The sequence below is a fragment of the Sarcophilus harrisii genome, chromosome 6 (assembly GCF_902635505.1).
Source record: "Sarcophilus harrisii chromosome 6, mSarHar1.11, whole genome shotgun sequence".
In the NCBI taxonomy this organism is placed as follows: domain Eukaryota; kingdom Metazoa; phylum Chordata; class Mammalia; order Dasyuromorphia; family Dasyuridae; genus Sarcophilus; species Sarcophilus harrisii.
In genome coordinates, this window is record NC_045431.1 from 241027813 (window position 1) to 241051514 (window position 23702).

Here is a 23702-nt window from a genome sequence, read left to right on the forward strand (position 1 = left end):
CAGCGCCAAGAAGGTTGGCCTCCAAGTCAGAAACACATGACCCCATCTTTTTCCTCAGGTAAGTGTTGGCTGAGTGACCTTGGGTAAGTCACTTAATCTGTTTCCTCATCTGTAAAGTGAGGGAGCTGGTCTCTCCCAGATGCCTGCACTGTGCTAAGCACCATGGTACAGAAACATAAGTCTTTACTCCCAAGGAGCATACATTCTATTTAATTTTATTCAATCAGGGAAGCAAGCGTGTTTGTGGTACACAGCAGGTGCTTCATAAATGATCAGTTGCTCCTGGGAGAACAACCCTAGAGTATTTTGCTCAGTTTGGGCCCTGTGTTTTACGAAGGACGTTGACATGTTGGAGACCCTCTGGAGAAGGAGGATTCTGGGTGGGTTATTGAAGACCATGTCCTATATGGATCAGCTGCAGCAAGGAGAAATGTTTTTAGCATGAGCGACTTAGGGAGATCACCAAGGGCATCTTCCTATAGCTGAAGGACCGTCATGTAGGAACCTATTGGATTTGTTCTACTTGGCTGGAGGGGCAAGAACCAGCGGCTGAGCCAAGTAACAGAGTAGCCCTCTTCCAGTGATGCTGTGGAATGGCCGTCACGGTCCGTGAAGACTAAAGCTGAGCGGCATCCAAAGAGCGAAGGCGAGAGGGTTTTCAGGAGGACTCAGCATATTACTCAGAAAGGAACACGAAATGGCTCTTGACCCACTGACTGAGACACGCCCAGGGCAGCAGTTACGGATTCAAATAGAAACTGGGGACCCTAGATAGCACCTAAGGATCTCTGGGGGCTACATATTGAGGTAGAAAATCACACATGACCATCATCTATGTTCTGGTGCATTTTAATTTATTTGGTTCACTATTTCCAGTTGAATCTGGCTTGGGCTGCACGCAGCAAGGTCGTGGGGCTTGTGCAGCTGGCAGGCAGCACACCTGATGCCTCGAGTCCGAGGGACTCCAATAGAAACATGTATGGAGGGCAAAGAAGCTGAGCTGCTCATTCGGTGAGATCATAATAGCTGGAACTCATTTGACATTTTACAATTTGCAAAGCATTCACACGTAGCTCATCTGATCCTGAAAGGCAGGTGCTGGTATTATCCCCATTTTACAAGGGATCATGGGACAACAGATGGAATGATTCACTCGTGTCCAGGCAGCATGAAGGGATGGGAGAAGATTCCTTCCCTTGCCCTCACCCCAGCTGAACCCTTGAAGGATCCTGCCTCTGTGGGAGGATGGGCAGGCACAGCTGGCTTACATCTGCGTGTTTGAGGAAAATCCCCCTCCCCCTATGAGATCGAAGATCTTAAGAAATACTGTGACAGGAAAAAACATCCTGGTAATTATCTAAAAGTGGAACAGAGGCTATCCGGGGCAGCAGCCACCTCCCTGGCACCGGAGCTCTGCAAATGGAAGCTGGACCGGCAGGAGATCTCCTGCTGCTTAAAGGGAGGCCCATCTTATAGGCGAGTCACTGAGCACTTATTAGGCGCCTGCTGTGTGCCGTGCTACACAAAAGGGCAAAGGCCGGTTCCTGCCCAGGAGGACCTCAAGCACCGGCTATGGACAAACCGGTGATGGACAGCTCAGGCATCAAGGGGGGGAGCGCAAAGGCACTGAAAGAAATCTGAGGCTGGGGGAGGAGACAAAGCCCCCACGAGTGGTAAGGATGAGATTTGAACCCAGGACCGAGCCTGCGGACCCGGTAGAGGCTGGACCAGATCTGTGGGGCTCGCTTCTGGCCCGGAGAAGCCGCGCCCTCGGAGGCGGGGCCCAGGCGAGGGGGCGGGGCCTCGGGGAGGTTCGCGGGGCCGAAGCTTGGGCTCGCGGGCTGAGCTCGCGCACGTCCTCATTGGCTCGTCCCTCCGTCCAATCAGAGGCTGGCGTCGGCAGGCGCTCGCCGCGCATTGGGCCGGGCGGCGGCCTGCGGGTTCTGATAGGCGCGAGGTCGCGGCGGGGGCGGGGGCTCCTGCGCGGCCGGGGTCGGGCGGGGCGGCGGCGCTGGCGGCGGCGGAGGCCGCGGGAGGCCCTTCGGGCGACGACGGGCGGCGGGCCATGGGCGCGGTGTGGGCCGCGGGCGGCGGCCGGGGCCCGCGGCTGCCGCTGCTGCTGACGGCGCTGTGGGCGGCCGCCGTGGCGCTGGAGCTGGCCTACGTGCTGCTGCACGGGCCGGGGCTGCCGGCCGCGGGGCCTCTGGCGCGGGCGCTGCACCTGCTGCTGGCCGCCTTCCAGCTGCTCAACGTGCTGGGCAACGCGGCCCTCTTCCTGCTCCGGGACCCGGGCATCGGCGGCGTGGTGCTGGCGGGCCGGGCGCTGGGCCGCGGCTGGGAGTGAGTGCGCATGCGCCGAGGGCGGGGGAGCGGGCCCCCTCCCGAGGTGTCTACACCCCCTCCCCCCCACCGCGCCCGCCCATCTCCGCCCCGGGCTCCAGTCCAGCCTCCCTGGGGGGGCTTCTTCCTTGGGCCGAGGGCAGCCCCACCCTGTATCCCCTCGGGCCGAGGCGGGAATGTCGGTGCACGGAGCCCCGGGGAGGTCTGGGTGCAGATGACGCCTGGGACAACCTCTGGTTCCCCTCCTGTCCGGGGGACGATAATCACCTTATCCCAGGACCCAGATGAACCGAAAGGGATTTTCTGAGTTTCAGCCCCCCTAGGAAGGTCACTGGGATGGTGATGAGGAACATTTATTAATCGCCTAATGTGTACTAAGGCCTGGGTATACAAAGCGCCATCCTTGCCCTGGAGAAGCTTAGTCCTTCTCCTGGGTGCCAGGGAGGGTCTGGGGCTGGCACCGGAGGTGGGCATGCAGGAGGAGCCCCGAGAGACCCCTGGTGCCCTCTGTTGGGTGGAGAAGGTCAGACACAGACTCGGTGAAGTCTGCATCAGGGAGAGGAAGGGGGGCCTCGGGTTCGAGTCCTGCCTCTCTGAACCTCCCTTCTGGCCTTTGTTGGGTCAGAAGTCTCCTCAAGGGCGGCCCCGAAGCTTGCGGGCCCACCAGAGGCTGTGGTCACTTGGCGTGGGAGGGGCCTAGCACTAGAAGTTGGGGCCCTACTGGCCCAGGCCGAGGCTCTCAGTCCTCAGCAGGCAGGCACCGGTTTGCGGTGGTGCTCCTGTGCCCTGCTGAGTGCTCTGCCTCTTTTCCAGTTGTGATTTGGGGTGCGGGTGGCAGTGGAGTTGTGCAAGACTTGGGGGGTCCCGCTAGTGCTGCTGGGCCCCAGCCCTCAGGGATCATGGTTTGGGGCCGGGGGGCTGAGGCCAGCCTTCACTGGCAGGAAGGTTTAAGGGGGGATGGATGACGCTTCTGTAAAAAACAAAAAAAACTTCCACAAGTTCAGGTGCGGGGACACAGACGTCTGTGGGATGGGCCGTGCCCAGGGAGAGGGGCTGGCCCGGTTGGGCAGGGTGAGCTGGGACAGGAGGGCCTGGAGCAGAGAAGGGCCCAGGTGCCGGCTCAGGGCAGAGCCAGGAGCCACTGGAGGGGGGGAGCCGGGGCTGTACACCCCCAACATTTGGCCCCATCTCATGGTGGAAGAGAAGCCTCAGGAGGGAAGGGAGCTCGTCAAGGCCCCCCGCTTGTCAGGAGGTTCCACTCAAGACTGGCTCCAGCTGGCCCGGAGGATGAGGAGAAAAGGGGCCGAGAAGGGGCCCCCGAGCCGCTTCCAGAGGGAACACAGGCCACGGCCTGGGCTGGAGGAACTGAGTGGCTCCAGAAGCAGGTGCTGACCAGACAAGAGGGATGGTGACCAGGGCCCCAAAGGACGGCCGTGGGGGACCCTGAAGCACCGTGTTGGGCCCTTCCCGAAGCCTCTGATGAGTCTGGACAGAGAGACGGGCAGGCAGGCCGGGGAGCGCTCCCCTTGAGTGCAGCAGAGGCCCTGGAGGCCTCTGGGGGTGTCTCCTGGGCTCAGCTGCTCGCCCTGGTTATCTGTGAGGCTGGACCCAATCCCAGGGAGCAAAGTGGGTTCTGTGAAGTCCTCGGGCCAGACTTCTGTGCTGGGCCAGAAGCAGGCCCTGGGCTCGGAGCGGATCCTAGGAGCCATTGGTGGCAGCCGGGAGGGAGAGTGCCACAGACTGGGGCGGGGAGGGGCAGGGTCTGCTCTGCCCTCGCCCATCCCAGTGCAGAGGATGGGCGCGGTTTGGGGGCTGCATACTCAGTGAAAGCTTCTGGAGGAGGGCTGAGAGCCTAGAGTCGGTGCCGTGGGGAGGTGGTGAGGGACCAGGCAGGTGGAGACCATCTCTGGCTCGAAGGAGCAGAAGCGGGTTTGGGGGAAGTTTCCTTGTGGCCTGGGGCGGGACACAAAGGCATAAGCGCCATGGCCCCTCCCTCAAGGAGCTTACATTTGGTCAGGCCCAGAGTGATGCTGCTCCTCTGGTGGGAAGGGAGCTGCCTTCTGGCTGGAGCCCCTTGGGGGAGTGAGCTCCCTCCAGTGGGGGGGGGGGTTCTTCCCTCAAATGCCACACAGCGACACTGGCTGAGGGGACCCGGAGGCTGAGGGTGGCCGTCCTCCAGGCGCAGAAAGAGCGGAGGTTCGGCTCCACGATGCTGTGATTGTCCTTGGGAACCCGGGGAATGAGGGGGAACAATGGGAGTCCCCAGACAGGTGGCAGCCGCCGGCTCCTTCCGGACGTGGCCCAAGTATCCCTAGGTTCTGCCCCTCTGGGTTTGTGGGGAAGGGTCCTGGGGCTTTCTGAGAGCCCTGTGCAGTGCGTTCTGGGACCTGTTCCACCGAGGCACTAGACAAATGGCGGGGGGCTGCCGACCTTATGGGCAGGGTGAGGAACTCGAGGGAACATTTGTTCGGTTCTGTAGAGACCCAAAGAGCTGGAACATGTCGGTTCTGGACAGGGCCGGCTGGACAGCCTCGGGCCGCCGCCTGGCAGGTGATGGGAGTGTGGTTTGTGGGGGCTGAGGGGTCCCTGGAGCGGGATCAGCACGGGGGAGTGTGAGCCACCCTTCTTTCTGCTCACTTGTTGGCCTTAACTGGGTCTAAATCCTCACCTGAAAATGGTTGATGCCATCAAAAGGTGACGACCCAAGAGCAGCTGGGGGGCAGAGTAGGGGGTGTCTTCTGGCCCCCCAGGAGCCTTTGGGAGGGTCCCCAACTGGAGGCTGCCTGACTTTGGGAATGGGGGGCTCTGAGGCGGGGTGCTGGGAGTGTGATCCTGGCAAATCCCTGACCCCTCAGAGCTCCAGTTTGCTCATCTGTGAAATGGGACTGAGGGCTGCCTCAGAGAGGATAGTGGCTCAGCTTTGGAGTCAGGAAGTTCTACCCACCACCCATGCTGGCAGCTCTCAGATTGCCCTGGGGAAGGGAGCTTCCACACAGGGAGTCCCCCACCCCAGAGAGCAGCTTTGTAGACCGTGGAGTCCTTGGGAACGGGAGCAGAAGAGGCTGGGAGTTTGCCGGGGGCTGTGAAGAGGCTCCAGAGGGAAGGTGGCCCTGGAGGACAGGCTGGTGGGGGTGTGGCTCAGGGGGCTGGGGTTCATGGGGCCTCCCTTGCCTTGCAGCTACTGCTACCAGTGCCAGAGCCAGGTCCCCCCGCGCAGCGGGCACTGCCCGGCCTGCAGGGTCTGCGTCCTGCGCCGGGACCACCACTGCCTGCTGCTGGGGCGCTGTGTGGGCTTCAGCAACTACCGGCCCTTCCTGTGTCTGCTGCTCCACGGGGCCGGCCTGCTGCTGCACGTCACGGCCCTGCTGGGCCCGGCCCTGGGCCTCCTGCTGCGGGCGCACTCCCAGCTGCATGCCGTGACGCTGCTGCTGCTGCCCTGGCTCATGCTGCTCACCGGTGAGGGCCGTGGGGGGTCGGGGGCTGGGCCGGGGAGGCCCCCCCCCCCGGCCCGGCCCCAGCAGCCCCCTGCTGTGTGCTCCCGCAGGTGGCGTGTCCCCGGCCCAGTTTGCCCTGGCCTTCATAGCTGACACGTGTGTGGCGGGTGCCCTGCTCTGCGGGGCCGGGCTCCTCTTCCATGGGATGCTGCTGCTGCGCGGCCAGACCACCCGCGAGTGGGCCCACGGGCAGCGCCTCTACGACCTGGGCCCCCGCCGGAACATGGAGGCCGCCCTGGGCTCCCGCTGGCTCCTGGTGTGGCTCTGGCCCTTCCTGTCCTCCCCGCTGCCTGGGGACGGCATCACCTTCCAGACCGCCGACTGAGGAGCGTCGCCCGGGGGGAGCACACACTGGGGGCCGAGGAGCGTCGCGGGCCGCTCCCCGCCCGCCTGAGCCCCCCAGGTTTGCGCCCCCACCCAGCAGGGCCCTCCCCTCCCCCTGCCTGCCTGGCCCTTGAGCCCTGCATTCGGTTCTCCCTGACGCTGCCCCTGCCCCCAAGGCTGGGCCCAGGGCGGGCTGTCGGCCCCAGTCCCCGCTACAATAAAGCCTTGAAGTTACTCCTGCCGCTGCGTGGGGGCCGTCTTTGGGGGAGCTGAGGTTTTGCGCCTGGGCAGACTGGGGTGGGCACTTGGGGGCATGGCCAGGATTTGGAGGGAGGGGAGTGCCCAGAGCGCCAGGGCCGGGAGGAAATGGGGTCAGAGAGGTCTGGGGCCGGCAGCGCCTCCTGGTGGGGGGCGCCCATCCTCGGGCCTCCTCAGTGTGCGGCTGCCTCCCTCACCTGGCTTCTGTGCCCATTTGCGGCTCCCCCCTCAGTGTGGTGGCAGGGCCAAGGGGCACTCCGCGAGGATGGGAGGCAGGCGGCCAGGGGCTCCCCAGGGTGGGCAGCCTCACTCTGCTAGGGGGCCTTTCTTCCCTGCTCGGCCCTTGGCCGAGGCCTCTGACTGACTGACAGCTGAGGAAACAGGTGGCAAGGTGCAGGCCTGGGGTCCAGTACCAGGGTTTTATTGGATTGGTACCCGGCTGCCATTCTCCGTTTCTGGAGAGGGCGGCCCAAGGGACCCCTGGTGGCTGGGCCCTGCCCCCTCCCTTCTGTCCCTGCCTCGGGCTGTCCCTGAGGATTGGCAGCTCCATCCCAGAGCCCTTTGACTGGTATACAGAAAGGGCTTAATAAATGCTTGCGGTGTGATGCTGTGGCGCTCTCCCCCCCAACAAGGCTTCGCAGGCACAACCTGGGGGCTAAACGCCAGAGGTCCTGAGCCATGGCAGAAGGGGGTGTGGGGCTTGGCGCCCAGGGAGCCAGAACGGGGAGCCGACAGGCAGGGAGGGTCAGGGGCCCCCAAGTCCCACTGAGGGCCTTGTCCTTGGCAAGAAAGAGGCCAGAGTGTCGGAGGCTCCTCACCCCTTTAATGACAGCCAATGGCAGGCCTGAGGGGGAAGGGAAGGCAGAAGTGCCAGCTGCTTGGAGGCGGGATCCTCGGGCCATCAGCCGGTGCCTCCAAAGCCCCTCTCGGGGCTGGCCTCCATGGCGGCCTCCACATGGAGGCCCTGCCTGGCTGCTGCTCATTCCTGGCCAGCGCCGGGCTCAGGCGGCCACCAGCCCCTCGCTCACAGGCATGTTGATGTGGGCGCTCAGCAGGGGCGCGCTCTGGCCCTCACGCAGAACCAGCACCTGTGGGGGAGGCAGAGGCCACTCATGCAGCTGGGTGGGGGGCTCCATTGTCAGGCCCCCCCCCCAACTCAGCCGGCCTGCCCCTGGTGACCCACCTTGATGATGTCCGAGATGCCCTTGTCACTGAGACACTCCACAAAGGTCTCCATGGGGTAGCTGAGGCCTGGCACCAACATGGGAACCTGCGGTGGGGACAGAGGATGGGGGCTCACGGAGGTGGGACAAGGGGGGGCCGGCAGGGGCAGGGGAGCGCTTGGGAGGGGCTCCCACCTTGAAGAAGGCCCGGGGCAGAGCATAGAGGGACTCATTGTACAGGAAGGAGACCAGCAGGCCGATGGCCGGGCGGACGGCAGACGTGTTCTGGAGGTGAAGGGTCAGCCTGAAAGTGGGCCCCAGGCCCTGAACCTGGGGAGGAACAAAGCTCTTAGAGCTGCCGCGGGGACTCAGCCACACCCAGGGTGCTCTTCCTGAGGGGGGCATCGAGCCGCACCCCCCATGACCCCAACAAGCCATGGGGTGCCCCATCTGGACATCCAGGGACTGGATGGGGAGCTCATTACCTTTTGGGGAGCTCCGGTCATTGCAAAATGCTTAAACAAAGCCCAGAGGGATTTCTGAGTCCTCCTCCTGGGTCCTGGTACCCCTGGCCCCTCTCTGGGAGGGTGGCTGTCCCTGTGCCCCCGCTAGCACCCTGCTCTGACCCCCATCCGTGAATGGGGGCTTTCTAGGCCTCCCTCCGCCAAGAGGGTCCCCGAGCCCTTCAGGGACCTGTCCAACATCACAGCCAGGAGGGGTTCGAGGCGGGCTTCCAGACTTCAGGCCTCCCCACCCTGTTCTCCCATCTGGCCCTTGGGCCCTAGAAGGGCCAGGGGGAAGACTCAGTGATCTCCGTTGTACGGACGGGCTGCCCAGCCTTCCTCCTACTTCTTGGCTGGGGGGGCCCCTCCCCTGTGCTGCCGGGGCGTCCCCAGGACCCTTAGCACCCTCAGCCTGCTCCGCTCCCCCCCCAAGCTTCCTCACCACGGCATGCAGCTTGAGGGGCTCCCGGAGGGTGGCAGACACGGGGTTCAGGCTGGACTCCAGGGCCTGCACGTAGGCCCGAGCGGCCCGCAGCCGCAGCAGGTAGAGGTCCATCTGGAAGGCTCGGTGCATGGCTGTGGAAGGCATGAGAGGTGGGGGGGCCCCGAGATGCCCAAAGCTGCTGCCTAGGGGGATTCTGAGAGGAGTGTGGAGGGGACCCGGAGGGTAGCAGATGATGAAAAGGGGGGAGGTCGCGGGAAGAAGGCAGAGCGAGGTGGGGGCCCCTGGGGTACCCCCAACCATTGGCTACAGTGTCTGCTCGAGCTCACCGGTGCCGGCCTCCCGCTCCCGCAAGGTCTGGTCCACATAGAGTCTGGTCTTTCGGGGCACATTGAGCCGGAGAGCTTGGGCTGGGGGGGGCCCTGCCTCTCCAGCCCCTTCTCCAAATACTGCCGTTCGCTTCAGGATCTTGATGACCAGGCCGCCGCCTAGTGGAGGGGGAGACCCACAACTGCCTGGGGGCCCTTCCCCCTCAGCCCAGATGGGAGGGTCTCTGCTCTGCCCCCCAGGGGGGCCCCCCGGCCCCAGGTCATGCCCCCCTGACCTCGAGTCGTCATGATGAGGGTGTTGTCCTCTCGCCCGTAGCGGCCGAAGCAGATGCTGGTCACCGCGTCCTGGGGGAAGAGGCAGGTGGGTCTGTGAGACAGGAGGGGAAAATCCCAGTTTGGGGGGGGGGGCCCGGAGCCCCAGCTCACCGGGGTCCGGATGATGTTGAGCAGGGCCTTGTCTCGGTAAATGCGCATCTCCCCGTTGGCCAGGCCGGCCATGACGGCCTGCAGGCCCCGCGAGCGCTGCTCCAGGAGGCTCATGGTCAGGATGGGTGCCGGCATGGGCACCGTCCACAGCTTCTTTCCCTGCGGGGGAGCCGGGGGGTCAGGCGGGCCCAGGCGGGAGCCCGGCTGAGGTGGGGGGAGGTCAGGCTGGGGCCTGGGGAAGGAGAGAGGAGGCTGGGGGCTGGGGGGGGGCAGGCGGTACCTTGTGGGTGAAGCTGTGCAGCATGTCCTGGGTGCTGCCCACCACCAGCGTCTTGTGGATGCGGACCAGCCCCACGGGCTGGGAGCTCAGCTCGATGCAGTACCTGGGCCGCTTGGAGTCCCTGCGGTCAAGGCCCATCAGAGGGTGCCTCCCTCCCGCCCAGCCTTTGCCCCCGGTTCCCCTCCTGCCCGCTTGCTGGCACACTCAGGGCCTCCCTCCCTGCCTCCCACCCAGCCCTCGCCCTTGCCCTCCCTCCTGCCCGCTCGCAAACTTGGAGCCTCCCTCCCGAGCCCGACACCTGCGCAGGATGTAGATGTTGCCGTCGCGGCAAGCGGCCGTGAGCCAGAACTCCACATCAAACTGGCCCGACACCTCCAGGAAGACGGGCACGCTGGGCAGGCTCATCTGGGGGGAGGTGCCAACGGTCGGCCCGGCTGCGGGCGCCCCCCGGGCCCTTCCCCCCACTTGGCCCCCGGCTGACCTTGGTAAGGACGGTGAAGGCCTCGGGGTCCAGCACCAGGAGCTCGCGGTTCTCGGTCCCCAGCACCAGGCAGGACACGGCATCCTCGTCGGCCAGATTCTTCTTCAGGATGGTCATGGCCGTGATGACTGTCTGGTGGCCAAGGAACCAAGAGGCCTCAGCCAGGAACGGGGGTTGGGAAGGGGAGGGGGAGTCTGAAGCAGGGAGGGGCCCCCCTATACCTGTCTCTTGATGGGCTGATTCTTGTGCTGAGCAACAAAAGCCTCCATTTCTCCCAGCTCCAGATGCAGGAACCTACAGAGCAGACGCCTCTCAGATAGCCCGGCTCCGAGGCCCCGGGCACCCACCTCGGGCGACCTCTGGGGCCTCCCTCCAGGCCGGAACCTGGATGAGGGACCCCTCCTCCTTGGCCCTTCTGGATCTGGGGCTCGGCAACCCCCTCCCCCTCCAAGGGCCCTCGGCGGGACTCTACGCGCCATCTCAGCCGTCCCAGACCCGGGTTTACAGAACGTACTGAGCCCGAGGTGCTGGAGCCGGCCCAGGCCTGGCAGTCACCTTGTCACAGGGGCCGAGCAGCTCTGACTTTATGGAGAAAGAGCTGGGGCCCCCGAGGTGAGAGTGGGGGGGACCCCAGGCCCCCCACGACGCTCACAGAGAAGTCATCTGGGCCACGGGGGAGCCCTTAGCTGTGTCCGAGCACGGGCAGGCGGGTCCCCATCAGTGCCCACGGCCACACTGACCCCACAGTGGAGCTCACCTGAGGGACTGCACCGACAGGGGCACCTCGGCCTTCTCCCTGGAAGCAGAGGGGGCTCAGGTCAGGGGGGAAAGAACAAAGGCCAGAGGGCACAAAGAACAGCAGGGAGAGCCTTCTCACCTGATCCCCTCCAGCATCTCCTTTAGGGTCAAAGGGTCAATCCGGTCCTGCGCCAAAGGGGAGACTCCGCAGCTCAGGCCTGCGCTCACAGGTCCCACAAGGCCCTGTGGCCCTGCCCCCACCTTCCAAGCCCTTTCCCTCTCTATGAATGCACCTGTTTGCTCCAAAGCCCTTGCTTTCCCCAAGATGTGAACGCTTTCTCCTCTTTCCTACTGTCTCCCCCAGAACTGGGCCAAGGCCAGCTGGAGTCCCCACGAGACCTTCGGGAGGCACATCCGAACCCCTGCCAAGCCCCCCAATAACTACGCTGCAGGAGAAGCGGGGCTGTGTGAGCCAGGTGAAACTGAGGCAAAGAACCGGCCTGAGGGGGAGACCTGAGGACCCTGGCAGAGGGGAGCAAGAGGAAATCTGCTTTTGGGACAAAGAGGGAAAAGGATGCTGGGGCCTCTGCTCCAAAGGGCCCCCCATCCTCGTCATGCCCCCTCCAGGCTCACGCCACACATGTGCACACACATGGCCACCCACCAGCTCCATGGGGGCTGGTCCAGCACGTTGAGGGAACCCGATGACCAGGGGACTCGAGCTGGGATCCCCTTCCTCCCTTCTCCCCCAAATTGCCATTTTTCTCCTCTCGTTTCTGCCTGAACTATTCTCTCCCCGTCCCCCCCCCCTTGTGCCCCCCACCTCCTTGGCTTGGTTCCAGAGGTCCTGCTCCAGGGGGTTGGGAGGCAGGGGAGGCAAGCTGAATTTGAAGTAAGGGCGAAGGTTCTTGTAGACGTATACACAGGGCCCAGAGGCCAGCGCCAGTGCTGGGGTCCGAGGCTCGTGGGGCTCCATGAGAAAAGCAGCGGCGGCGGACGGCAGGGTGGGCAGGGGGCTCTCGGTCAGCACCGATGGTCCCTTGAGCACCTTGAGGCGCGGGTGCCGACCATTCGCACCCAGGTCCCCCACCACCAGCTACGAGGGAAAGGCTCGAATGAGAAAGGTGCTCGCCGCTGGCCCCGAGGCTCCAGGGCCCTTCCTTCTGCTCGGCAGCTTCCCGGCAGCGGGAACGGACGGGGCCGACTCCACCAGGTCCTTGGCAGGCGCTTAATCAATGTTCTCTCACTCAGGCCCCTTCCAGAGTCTGCATGGACCCAGGGCTCCCACAGGCACAATGGGCACAGGGTTGGGGGGCGGAGGGGACTAGGGGTCAGAGAATAAGGGACTTTGTTCCCACAAGAAGAGGGTGGGCTTGAGCCCACCCTTGAGCACAGGGGGTGGGCCGGGCCAGTCAGAAGTCCTGGGTGTTCTGAATTCAACGACCTTCAGAGTTGTCACTCTGTGGGGTCAGGGCCCACGCTGAGATATGGGGCCAATCTCTTAAGCTTCCTCTAAGCCTCCTTTCCCTGCTATAAACGGACGGCCTGGATGCGCCCAAGGCCCCCGGCTCCGGGGATTCAGCCGGCTCGGCCGATCAGCTCTGGAGCCACGGGCAGAGCCATGGCTGGCTCAGGCTTGGGGAGAGACCCGAAGCTCCAGGCTGGGCACTGGGCCCTCTCCTCCCCCCCAGGTTTTCCCGTCTAAGCCCAACAACCACTCACCTTGTACTCGCCATCCCCGTGGAGATCCGCAAGTGCTAGAAAACAGAATGGCTCGTGAGGGTGGGGAGGGCAGAGCCCCGGGGCCCAGCTGGAGCTCCGGGCAGGGTGCTCTTGGGCCCAATAAAGCAGGTGCTGAGACAGAGAAGGAGAGATAAAGGGAGACGGAGGCAGAGGTAGGGACAGAGAGAGACAGAGGAAGGGAGGGAGACAGATGGGGAGAGACAAGAAGAGACAGACTCACCGAGGCATGCGGAGAAGGTGTGGATGTTGGCCATGGGGTCATAATGGGCATCCAGCCATTTGGAATTGGCTTCGGTGCTGGAGAGAGGAGAGGTGGAAGGGGCATCATGGTGAGAGGGGAAGGACCGCGAGGGAGTGGGTGTGGGTGGGTGGCTGGTGGCTCTGGCTGAGGGGCAGTGGTGGGGTGGGGTCAGGCTGAGGGCTTCCTGGGGCTGCCAAGGGGCGTGAAGCTGGGGGTGGGGGGGTGAAGGGCAGTGCCAAGGGTCAGGAGCTTCCTTCACTCGGCCAACCAGGCAGCTGGGGACAACCTTCCAGAGAGCTTCTGGGAACTCGTTACTCGCGTTTTATGGTTCTGAGAGACCAACAAGGGGCCCACTGTGGTGTACGATAGTGATGCTACACATCCCACACTTAATGCTCTAAGTACCCACGTTCTGCCTCCAGCACTCCTGGGGGGCACGGGGCTACACCCCTTCTCAGCACCCAGGTTCTACCTCCAGGGGTACACGAGGCTACACCGGTCCCGTTCTCAGCGCCCAGGTTCCACTGCCCAGATGCACGAGGCTACCCTGATGCACGAGGCTACCCTGCTTACTTCTGAGCGCCAGGTTCCACCTCTAAGGGGGAGGGGGGGCACGAGGCTACATTGTTGCCATTCTAAGCCCCAGGTTCTACCTCCCAGGGTGCACAAGGCTACATTGTTTATTTGTATTGCCCAGGTTCCACCTGGGGGGGGGGGGCACGCCCGGGTGCACTGATTACTTCTGAATGGCCAGGTTCCACCTCCCAGGGTGCACGAGGCTACACTGTTTACTTGGAGGTGCCCAGGTTACGTTGTTTACTTGTACGCCCTCAGGTTCCGCGAGCCCCCGGGTTGCACGAGACTGCGCGTTCACGTTTCGGAGAGCCCACGTGCCCCCTCCCTTCGCTGCTATGTCCCCAGCACCCCGGGGGCGTCCGTGAGCTTCTCGGCAGCCGCGGCTCATTTGATCCCAACACCCCCCGCGGTGCAGGGGCCCCTCCGATCCCAGCTCGTATGACAGATGAGGAAACTGAGTCTGTTGTCGGGCGGGGCGGGAGTGACGTACTCTCCGAATGCGGACTCCGAACGCCCTCCCCCCTCCTGGGCCCCGCCCGCTCACTAACGGTATTGGGGGGGTGGGGCCGGGGAGGGGAGAACCCGCCGCTCCTCCCGCCAGCCAGAGGGGCAGGCGCCGCTGGGGGTCAGGGGGGGTCACCTATTGGGTCGGCAGCCCGCCGAATCCCCGCTCGCCGCCATCTTATTCTCCATCACCCCGGACAACGGACGCATCCTCCCGGCGGCTCCGCCCCGGCGCCCTCCTCCCGGCGGTCCGTCGGCTCTGGGAGCAGCGCGCCAAGGTTCCAAGCAGAACTCTGGAGAGCGTTCTGCGCAGCCGCAGAGCCCGACGGGAACGCGCCTGCGCCGGCCGTCCGCGCCTCACTCCCGGTCTATAGCGGTATCTTCTGGGCTGCAGGTTCCGCGCTGCCCGGCTCGGCTCTCCCGCTGGGAGGCGGGTCTCGGCGCTGGCCTTCCACCCCTGACCGTGCCATTCTAAGGCCCCTCCCCCCATCATTCTGGGCTCCGTTTTAAGGTTCTCCACAGCTCTGACATCCACCGTTCCGAGTTCTCAAGCTGCTGCCGCATTGCACGTTCTGTGCCTCCTCCTCCTCCTCCCTGTCCCCGCCGTGTTCCAAAAGTGCTCAGCTCCCACCTGTGTCCTGGGTCCCTCCCCGCTGCCATTTTCTGTTCCAAGTTCCTCCAGTCCCGGATGGTCCTCCTGCCTCCAGTGGGCCCTCACTCCCGTTTTCCTCCCCTGAGCTGTCAGAGGACCACGTCCCCCCCCCCCCAATCACACTCCTCTCTCTCGGCTCCCCAGCCACTCTGGGACCCAGGTAACCCTTTGCTGGGCCGGTCGCCTCCTCCCGTCCACACTGGCCTCCTCCTGTCCACACTGGCCACCCTGCTGTCCCTAGGAGGCCCCAAGCACTTTTATGAGTAGCACTTCCCCAAGCCTGGAATTGTCGGCCTCCTTGGGGGCACCTGCCTGGCAGCCTCCAAGTCTCAGCTCCGAGAAGCCGTCCCACTTTCCCCCAGCCCAGAGCCTTCCCTCGGCCATCTCCCATTTGGCCTGGTTATGCCTGTGACCGCCTGCCCGCTGTGCCCCCCACTAGATGGGGAGCTTTGAGGGCAGGTGCACTGCCCTTTGCTTTTCCTTGTAGTGTGGTATGCAGTAGATGCTTAATAAATGCTCAATGACTTAGCCTTCCCGTTCTGACATTCCATATGCTACATCCGGTCCCATCTCTAAGGCCTGTGTTCCCTTCACCCAAGGCTCCCTGGTTATGGTTGGAGGCAGAGGCCCAACCCGCAGGCCCCCGGGGCCCGGGGCGGGAAGGAAGCTCAGTGGTCAGCACTCCCGTTTGGCTAGCTCTTTAAAGGTTAGAAACCACTTTCCTCACAACAACCCTGTGAGAGGTAGGCAGGCAGGATGGAAGCATCCCGGACAGAAGAGGAAGCTGCCTCTGAGAGGGGAGGCTGGGCCCAGATCCTGGACAGGTGGTGCGTCCGAGACGGGCTCCTGCAGGCCCTTCTGGCTGACCTCGGGTGGAGGCGGAAGGAGGCGAAGGCCCGGCCCCACCGGGCACAAAGGCCCCATCCCTCCGGCAGAGCAAGGGAGGGCCCCGAGGGAGGAGGGCACGGGGTGGATGGAGCCGAGCTTCTTCAGGCCCGGGGGGCCGCGACCACGGTGGGGTTCCTCCAGAAGTGGGCGTCGGCCTTGGCCAGCCCTGTGAGCACGTCCTCCAGCAAGGGCCCATCCTCGGGGAAGCGCTCGGAGAAGGAGCGGATGAGGCCGGCGGCCGAGGCATCGTACTCCAGGAGCTGCACCTGGGAGCCTGGGGAGGGGAGCAGAGGGTCCTCAGCAGGGCCCCACCAGGCCTCTGAGCCCGTGACCATGGGGGATGGAGGGGGGCAGTGCCCCCTGGCTTAAGGAAGGAGGATGGCAGTGATGGAGTGAGGAGGGGGTGCCTGGGGGGCCATCACCTGGGGGATGGGCACCTGGGCCTGCTTAGCCCCTGGAGGGCAGGACCAACTTGGTCTGAGGGAAGGAAAAAGCTGTCCCACTGGAGCCGAGAAAGCCGGGCTGGGCCGCCTTCCCTGACTGGCCCATGGAGGGCTCCCCAGGCCCATCCCCGGCACGGGCAGTGACTTTCCCGGCCCCTGTGGCTCTCCCGGCCCCTTACCCAGCCCCCAATGAGCCCGGGCACTCCCCAGCCCATTTCCCGCCTGCTCCTGTCCCAAATGGAGCCTGAGCCTGGGGGGGCGTGAGCTGCTACCTTCCAGGCAGGTGTTGGGCTGCACGATGAGCTTGCGGGCCTCCTTGCGCAGCAGCACCGTCTCGCGCAGGGCGAGGAAGTTTTCAGGGGCAGCGTCGGTGACCGCGGAGTAGCCCTGGTAGAGCGCCCGCCCGGCGGCCACGTCGCCTGTCGATTTCAGCACCTGGGGGGGAGGTATCAGGCATCACCTGGCCCCTTACAAATGGGGAAACTGAGGGCGGGGTTAGGGAGCGACCCTCCAATGAGGCCTTTCGGTTCTCCCGTCAATCAAGCAATGAGCCTTGACTAAGCACCAGCTAGTGCCAGGTGATTGGGGGGAGGACTTGGGGGGGAGGGAAGGCGTCCCAGGCCAGGGGCACAGCCTGGTCAAACATGGAGGGGAAGACACAACAGGCTGCAAAGGCCCTGTTGGGCGATCAGCAAGGAGGGGGCTCCTCTAGCCCGTGGGGTGGCCCCGGCCCCTCCCTCACAGGCAGCCTCTGACTTAGAGGGCCGAGTGAAGGGCTAAGGGCCAAAGAGCCTCTGCTCACCTGGAGTCGCCGCAGGAACCGTTCCAGGGCAGGCTTGCCAACCGAGCGGATCTTGTGCCTATCCAAGCGGACCCGGGCATCCGGCCGCCCGTCGGAGCCGGTGGTGGGAACCACCGTGACCAGGCCCTCCCCGGCCTCCAGCAGGACCCTCAGGATCACAAAGCGGGCCTGCATGTGCGCCTGCGGTGACCAGGTCAGGTCTCAGTCCGGGGCACTCTCCCTCTTCTAACCCCGCCCTCAAGTGGGGAGAGACCAAGAGACCCCTGAGGAGCCCAGGCCGATTGTGCTCAGCCCCCTCCCCCCTCACACTCCCCCTTCTACCCCCACCCCCATCCCCACCTCCCCCACCTGTCTCCAGCTGGACGTCTCGGGAGTGTAGAATTCCAGGCCCAGCAGCCCGGCCCGCACCATGTTCAGCCAGTTCACGTAGACCACGTCCTCCGCCTCAGGACCATCCAGCCCAAAGATCCTGGAGGAAGCCAGGCCGGGGATCAGGGGCTCCCAGGGGCCCCCAGACCCTATCTCCTCACAGGCCCACCCCGGGTCCCAGAGCCCCTTTTGGCCCAGCCCACTCACAGGCCCACCCCAGGTCCCAGAGCCCCCCAGCCCAGCCCACCCTTACTCCAGGACTCGGGGGTGGAGGCAGAGGTAGAGCCCCACGCTCTCAGCCCGGCACTCCTCGTAACTGGAGGCGATGGTGCTGAATTTGCTGTCCCAGGTCTCACCGCTCCGGTACCAGCTCCTGATCTGGGGGCGAGGTGAGGCCGGGGGGGAGACGGGCTGCTGGCTCCCCGGCCTCCTTGCCCTGGGCCTTGCCCAGCCGTTCCCCCCTCGCCTGCCCCCCTCCAGTCGGTGGGGGGCTCCCCAGGACTGCCCTCCGTGCTCTTCCCTTGGGTCTTGGGGTAACCCCTCTATGCTCCCCCCACCCACTCCTCACCTGCTCCCCCGTTTCTGGGTTGATCACAGTGTTCTGGTCAAAGTTGAACGCTCCCTTCTCATCCTGCAGGAGGAACCAGAACAGAAGGGTGGGATGCCCGCCCCAGAGGTGTCCAGTGTCCCAGGGCCTGCGGGCCAGGCCCTGTCTCAAGAAGCCCAGAGGAGGGGGCTCTCTACTCCCTTTCCTCTTCTTAGCCCTTTGTTCCCTGGCTCCACATACTCCTCCCCTGAACTAACAGCACTGGGTCAGCAGCGCCAGCAGATCCAGCTGGTATGTGACACTCCTAACCTGCAGCCCCCACCTCTTGTCTCTCCACTGCAACCTCTGCTCGCCCTTTTCCTAGGCCCACTGGCCCCTGCTCCTGCTGTGCCCCAAGGCCCGAGGGGCAAACCCTCACAGAGGGGGTCACTGGGGCTGAACCCCGGACGCCGGCCCTGGCTGAGTGGGAGCTGCACCTCGGGCAGGGCAGGGGCCACACTGGACAGGGAGGGGCTGCAGGGAGGGGCGCCCGGGACCTCACCTGCACAAAGAGCTTCCCGCTGCCATGGCCCAGCAGCTCGTGCAGCCCCACCTGGACTTCGAAGGACGGCCCCTTCCAGCGGATGTAGAGGTCCTGCAGAGGGGAAGGGTCAGGGCCGCCTGGCCGCCCCCGCCCTCCTTCCTGCCCGGCCCCCACGGCCGCCCTCCCTCACCTTGTCCTCCTCTTCCAGGAAGGTGAGCTTCTCGCGCTGGGTGGCGTAGGCCACGGCGAGCACGTTGCCCAGAGACACGTTCTTGAAGCCGTCCTTCTGGCGAAGGTCGTCATCTGGAGGGGTGGGGGAAGGGACGTGAAGGGGGATGGGAGCATGGGAGCGTCTGTGCCCCCTCCCCCGGTGCCCCTGTGCCCCCTCCCCTGAGGCTGGCAATGCCACTCACAGTTGGGGATGTTGATGCCAGCTGGGATCCCGGAGCCCGCGAAGGTGAGCACATCCAACGAGGTGAAGTCCGGGGTCAGGAACTTGTCCTTCTCGAAGGCCGGGGGCCAGGGCAGCTCCTTCAGCAGCTGCTCCGCACTCTCCACCAGCCGCTCAAACTTGGCGCTCATGGACTTGTTCACCACGGCTACAAACCCTGAGGGCCCAGGAAGGGCAGGGCTGGAGGGGGAGCCTCAGGGGACCCCAGGGCACAGTAACGGGGGGAGAGGGGCAGGAAGGGCGGCCCCGCCAGGCAGATGTGCTGAGTGAGCCACAGACAGGCTCCCCTGCTAGTCCCCAGGAGCCGATCTCGGCCATCCCATTGATCCCTGGTGGGCCCCGAGCTGGGGAGCGGGCAGGTGCTGCCTCCTACCCGCCCCCCCCCACCCCCGTGGCCCAAAGATCCCCCGCCGCCCTAGGATCCCAGTCCCTGTACCCAGAGGCCCCTGGTGCCCAGGAGGATACCTTCAAACTCTCCGCGGGAGCCGAAGGGGTCTCGGTAACTCTCGATGAAGCCGATGTAGCTGGGGAGAGAAGGTGACGTTGGAGGCCGTGGGGCGGACGGGGAGAGGGGGGAAGGGGGGTGGGGACCCCGGGGACCATGGCCCTCTCACCTCTCCACAATGGGGCCCTTGTCTTGAATCCAGTATCTGGAGCCCTTCTTGTGGGCATCGATGGAGCCCTGCGTGAAGCTCTCGATGTACTGGCTCAGCATGTGCTCCTGGAGGCCGTTGGCTGCGTAGGCCTGTGGGGGAGGGAGGCCAGGGGCGCTGCCGGTCTCCTGGAAGCTGCCTTGGCTCCCCTGGGGCCCGCCCCCTCCCATCCCGCAGAACACTACCTTGGCTTTCTCCAGGTGCTGCACCACTTTCTGCAGGAGAGGGGAGTAGTCTCCCCGGGTCACCTGGAACTGGCAGCCCTCAAACTCGTAGCTCTTCAGTTTTGGCGTCATGTCGGAGTCTGGGGTGGTCTCTACAGGGCCGGGAACACAGGAGAAATGAGTAAAGAGCCAGCACCCAGACCTGGCCCTCTTGTAGCTCAGGGGACGGAACCCAGGGACACCCTGCTTCCTAGAAGGACAACTGGAGAGACACAGGGCGAGGTGAGAAGCAAGAACCCAGAGGCAAGAAGCTGGACCGAGGGTCAGTCATCAGCAAGCATCTACTGTGTGCCACACTTGGAACATAGTAAGCGCATGAAGCTGGATGGAGGACCAATTCATCAGCAAGCACCTACTGTGTGCCTTGCTTGGGATCTGCTATTTAAGTGCAGGAAGCTGTATGGAGGGTCAGTCATCAGCAAGCACCTACTGTATGCTGTGCTTAGGACCTTCTAAGTGCTTTTCCACTCTTTCATGTTCAGCACACAAAGGTCAAGTGAAACAGGCCCCTTGGGGGGTGGGGGGGAGCACAGGCACATTCACAGGGATGAGCCTGGGCATATAATCTCGAGGGCAGGCCCGGGTTTGGAGTCACACCAAAAGAGCCAGGGGGGGTGGGGAAGAGGGGGGCAGGCCCAAGCAGCGCCTTCCTTATGGGCTAGCCCACCCTAGGTTTGGGGCTAGCCCACCCCAGGCTCGAGGCTAGCCCATGCTGGGCTCAGGGCTCACCTTCTCGGAGGATAGAGGCCAGGCGCACCTCAAAGCACGGTTTCCCATCTGCATCCACCCCCTTGAACAGCCTGGTGTTGTAGGCACTGAGGTTCTGGAAGAGAGCAGGAGGTGGGCGCCTGCAGGGAAGAGGCCGCCCACCCCACGGCCTGGCACCCGGCCTCCCGGCCGCCTACCTGCGAATCCAAGAAGCTCTGTGCCAGCTTGGCATCTTCCAAGGTACAGTTCTCAGAGAAATATGTGGTGGTGCCCTGTTGGGGGAGACCCCCCCGTCAGCACCGACACCCGCGAGGGGCCCGTGACGCCGCGGGAGTGAAGGGACGAGAAAATGTCTCTGCCCCAAAGGAGCCAGTGCGCTGCAGGGGGCACGACGGGCACAGGTGAGAGTGAGGGTCAAGGCCATGGGGAGTGGAAAGGGCAGCCAATGGGGAGCAGCGGAAAGGGCAGCCAGTGGTGGGGGGAGAGCCCGTCGGCTGAGCACCAAAGGAGCCCACTAAGGAAGGGGAACAGCCAGACACACGATGCCTCCCCTCAGAGAACCCAGGCTCTCCAACTTCCTGTTGTACAAGTGTGACCACGCTCCTCCCTCCATTCAAAAAGCCACAGTGGCTCCCTGTTGCTCTTGGGTCAAGACCAAACCTTGGGGGGGAGGAAGGGGGAGGGTGAGCCCAGAGCAGAAAATGCAGGCAAAGGCCTCGGGAGCCTTTAAACCCCCCAAAGGCAGTTGTTGTGATCACCAAGGGCCCGGGACCCCTGGACAAGCCCCTCAGGTGCTCCTGCCGTGGGCAAGGCCCCAGCCCCAAATCCGATGAGCTCAGGGAGGGGGAGGGGTGGCCCCAGGGACTTTCTGGGCTGATGGGAGTGAGGGCGGAAGGGCAGGACGGGCCTGAGGATGGGCCTGAGGACAGGCCAGAGTCCAGGCTGCCAGGATTATGGGAAGCGGGTGTGGAGGGCAAATACCAACCCCTCCCAGCCCTGCCCTTCCTGCCCTCAGCTCCTCACTTGGCTCGGCTCAGACACCAGCTCCCCTCCGGGAGCTTCGAAGAGCTCGGGGAGCACCTCCAGCTGGGCATCCCCCAGCCCCACCGTCCCATGGGGGCTCAGCGTTCTGGAGCTCCGGACCCTCACCCAACACCTTGGGGTTGTCACCCCCTTGTGACAGCAAGGAGGCTAGGGCCACCCCTGGACACCACGTACCCCCAAAGGCCATCTCCCAACTTCCAGGCTCTCACCTCGTTTCCCAGGCCCAGGTGGCGCTGCTGGGGCTCCAGGGAGAACATGAGATCCCCACAGACCTGCCAGAGCCCCCCCACCTCTTCTGGGTGCTCCTGCGCAGCTCGGCTCCCCAGCACTAACCGTTCCAGCTTTTCCTGCACGGGGAGGGAGGAAGGAAACAAGGGGATCGGGCCGGCCCCATGGCCACGATCGTTTCCCAGACTCCTCCCCCCCAACTAAAGAGGGCTCGCTCTCTGGAAGCCCAGGCGGGACTCCCCCAGTGCGTCCCTGGCACCCCGTGCGCCCTCACCTGCTCCCATCAGCCCCATCTCACCTTAGGCAAGTTGGGAACAAACTTGGTGTCTCCGAAAGACTTGTAGTTCCCCATGTTGGCGTAGATCCCCGCAGTGTAGACCAGGAAAGCCTGGGAGCAGGGAAGGAGGTCAGGGAGGGCCGGGGGAGGCAGAGGGTGCAGCCCTCAGTAGTCTGCCCCCCAGGCTGTGGGAGAAGGGGGAGCGTGAGAGTATCTGTGTGTATATGTGTGCATGTGTGAATGCATGTCAGCGTGTGCACACATGTGAGAGCACCCATGTGTGAAAGCATGTTAAAGTACATGTGTGCACTGAGAACTGCCTGTGTGTGCACATGTGTGAATGTGCACGTTCTCACAGACTGCGTGTGTGTAAGCATACGTGGCTCTGCCGTGTGTGTGCACGGGTGTGCCCTTGGATGTGCAGTGACTGTGTCTCTGCACATGCGCCCGCCGGGGGGAGATGCCACTGGCAAGGCCCTGGGGTCGGGGGAAGGGGGACCCGGGGGGCAGACCTGGTATTCGTCCTCCGTGAGCCCCTCCTTCAGGGCGCACTCTTTGAGCTGCTCGGGGTCCTGAGCCCGGAAGAGGCGGCTTAGGAGAGCGTAGATGTGGGGGGCCTCGGGGGACGTCTGCAGTAAGACGACCAGGCCCCCGTACCAGGCGGCCCGGGACAGATGGTGCGCGTAGAGCCGCTCCGTGGGGGACAGCAGGCCAAAGGCCTCCCGGCAGTCGAGGCTGGCCACGCCGATGTCATTGGGGAGGATGTACTGGGGGTCCGCCATCGTGTCTGCCGGGGAGGGGGGGGCAGAAGTCAGGGGAAGCGCGCCGGGTGTGGGACCCTGGGAGCCTGCCCACAGCTACAGCCACAGAAAGCACATACGGCCTGACGGGAAGGGGAAGAAGGGGGGGCTTCGGGAAGGCCTCCTGTGGGAGGTGACCCTGGCGCCGAGCCCTGCAGGGAACTAGAGGAGGGGCAAGCACAGCCTACGTGGGGGGAAGGTTACACACAGGAACAGCTGCAAGGACGGGAATTTTGGTCAGACACAAGGAAAAACGGCCTAGGAAGGAGTGGAAGGGGCCGGCCGGGGGTCCTGAAGGCAGAGGCTGGGGGCCCCGTGTCAGAAATGCATGTGACTCTTGGCAAGCCACTGTAGCGCTGCCTGCCTCAGTTTCCTCATCTGTAAAAGGGGCTAGAAAGCACTTTGCAAACCTTAAGTGGGGCCAGCACTAAGTGGGTGTAGCTGCGGGTCTTTGGGGATCGGGCTGCAGCAGCAGACCCAGCCCTGCCTCCCAGGCGAGAGCACACTGGCCCCCCCATTCTCTGGGATCCCCTTCCATCCCTGTGGGCAGGCTCTCATCCGTCTGAAGGGGGCGCCACCCGGGGCCTGGCCAAAGGGCCGGCAGCGCATCCCCAGGCTGGGCTGGCGGCCCGGGAAGCTAAGCCCCCAAGGTCCCTTTTCCCCGGCGCCCGGCAAGCTCAGGGACGCGGAAGGATGCTCCGGGCTCCCGCCCCGGCGCCGCCTGCGGGCCTCAGAGTCCCTGGGGGCGGGGGGGGGGCGCGGAGGGGGCGGGGAGGGGGGCGGGGGGGGGCGGGGTCCCTGGGGCGGGGGCGTTCTGGCACCCGCCGGCGCGGGAGGCCTTCCCGGGCTCCGTTCCGCTCGGAGCCCTCCCGGCGCCAGGAGATCCTGGCCGGGGAGCGAGGGGGGTCCCCGGCGCCCGCCCGCTCCCCGCCCCGCGCCGCCCCGCCCGCAGCGCCCCGCCAGGGTGCCCTCACCTGCACCAGCTGCTTCTCTCCCTCACTCCCTCACTCACTTCCTGCTTCCGGCTACCCATTCATTGGGGCCGCGCGACGCCCGCCCCTCCCGCCCAATCATCGTTCGCCTTCGTCATGACCGGCTTAGCCAGGGGCCAATGAGCGCGCGGATCCTCCCGGGCCCCGCCCTCCTCCTTCCTCCCTCCGCCTCCTCCCGCACGTGCTGCCGGGGCTGCTGGGGATTGGCCCGCGAGGCCGGCGCCCCGCCGGGAGGTCCCAGCCTGGTCCCTTGGGCCCG

The 23702-nt window shown here is 64.7% G+C and overlaps 3 protein-coding genes across 4 annotated transcripts; 1 reads left to right on the forward strand and 2 right to left on the reverse strand.

The window, feature by feature from the left end:
* The first annotated feature begins 2008 nt into the window (after positions 1–2008).
* On the forward strand, positions 2009–6396 carry ZDHHC24 (zinc finger DHHC-type containing 24). The gene is made up of 3 exons (XM_031941693.1): positions 2009–2340; positions 5519–5796; positions 5885–6396. The coding sequence occupies exons 1-3, from the start codon at positions 2066–2068 to the stop codon at positions 6157–6159; spliced, it is 828 nt and encodes a 275-aa protein (XP_031797553.1). The 5' UTR covers positions 2009–2065; the 3' UTR covers positions 6160–6396.
* Positions 6397–7225: 829 nt separating this feature from the next.
* BBS1 (Bardet-Biedl syndrome 1) lies at positions 7226–14262 on the reverse strand. Of its 2 annotated transcripts, XM_031941677.1 has the most exons (18): positions 13979–14262; positions 12742–12818; positions 12501–12535; positions 11602–11874; positions 11072–11224; positions 10918–10964; positions 10798–10836; positions 10262–10334; positions 10041–10172; positions 9858–9964; positions 9560–9680; positions 9280–9438; positions 9129–9198; positions 8854–9012; positions 8525–8658; positions 7775–7909; positions 7600–7686; positions 7226–7504 (listed from the first exon to the last, which is right to left on the reverse strand). In XM_031941677.1, exons 1-18 carry the CDS (start codon positions 14050–14052, stop codon positions 7418–7420), a joined length of 1962 nt encoding a protein of 653 aa, XP_031797537.1. In that variant the 5' UTR covers positions 14053–14262; the 3' UTR covers positions 7226–7417. The 2 variants fall into 2 exon arrangements, with proteins under 2 accessions (XP_031797537.1, XP_031797538.1); XM_031941678.1 differs by lacking the exon at positions 11072–11224 and having other exon boundaries at positions 13979–14257.
* Positions 14263–15176: 914 nt separating this feature from the next.
* On the reverse strand, positions 15177–23488 carry DPP3 (dipeptidyl peptidase 3). Its single transcript, XM_031941668.1, has 18 exons — positions 23426–23488; positions 22164–22438; positions 21673–21762; positions 21356–21493; positions 20300–20374; positions 20124–20217; positions 19356–19486; positions 19132–19262; positions 18983–19041; positions 18480–18674; positions 18257–18369; positions 18085–18177; positions 17565–17627; positions 17250–17374; positions 16976–17096; positions 16628–16807; positions 16098–16260; positions 15177–15656 (listed from the first exon to the last, which is right to left on the reverse strand). The coding sequence occupies exons 2-18, from the start codon at positions 22431–22433 to the stop codon at positions 15484–15486; spliced, it is 2214 nt and encodes a 737-aa protein (XP_031797528.1). The 5' UTR covers positions 22434–22438; positions 23426–23488; the 3' UTR covers positions 15177–15483.
* Positions 23489–23702: the final 214 nt, after the last annotated feature.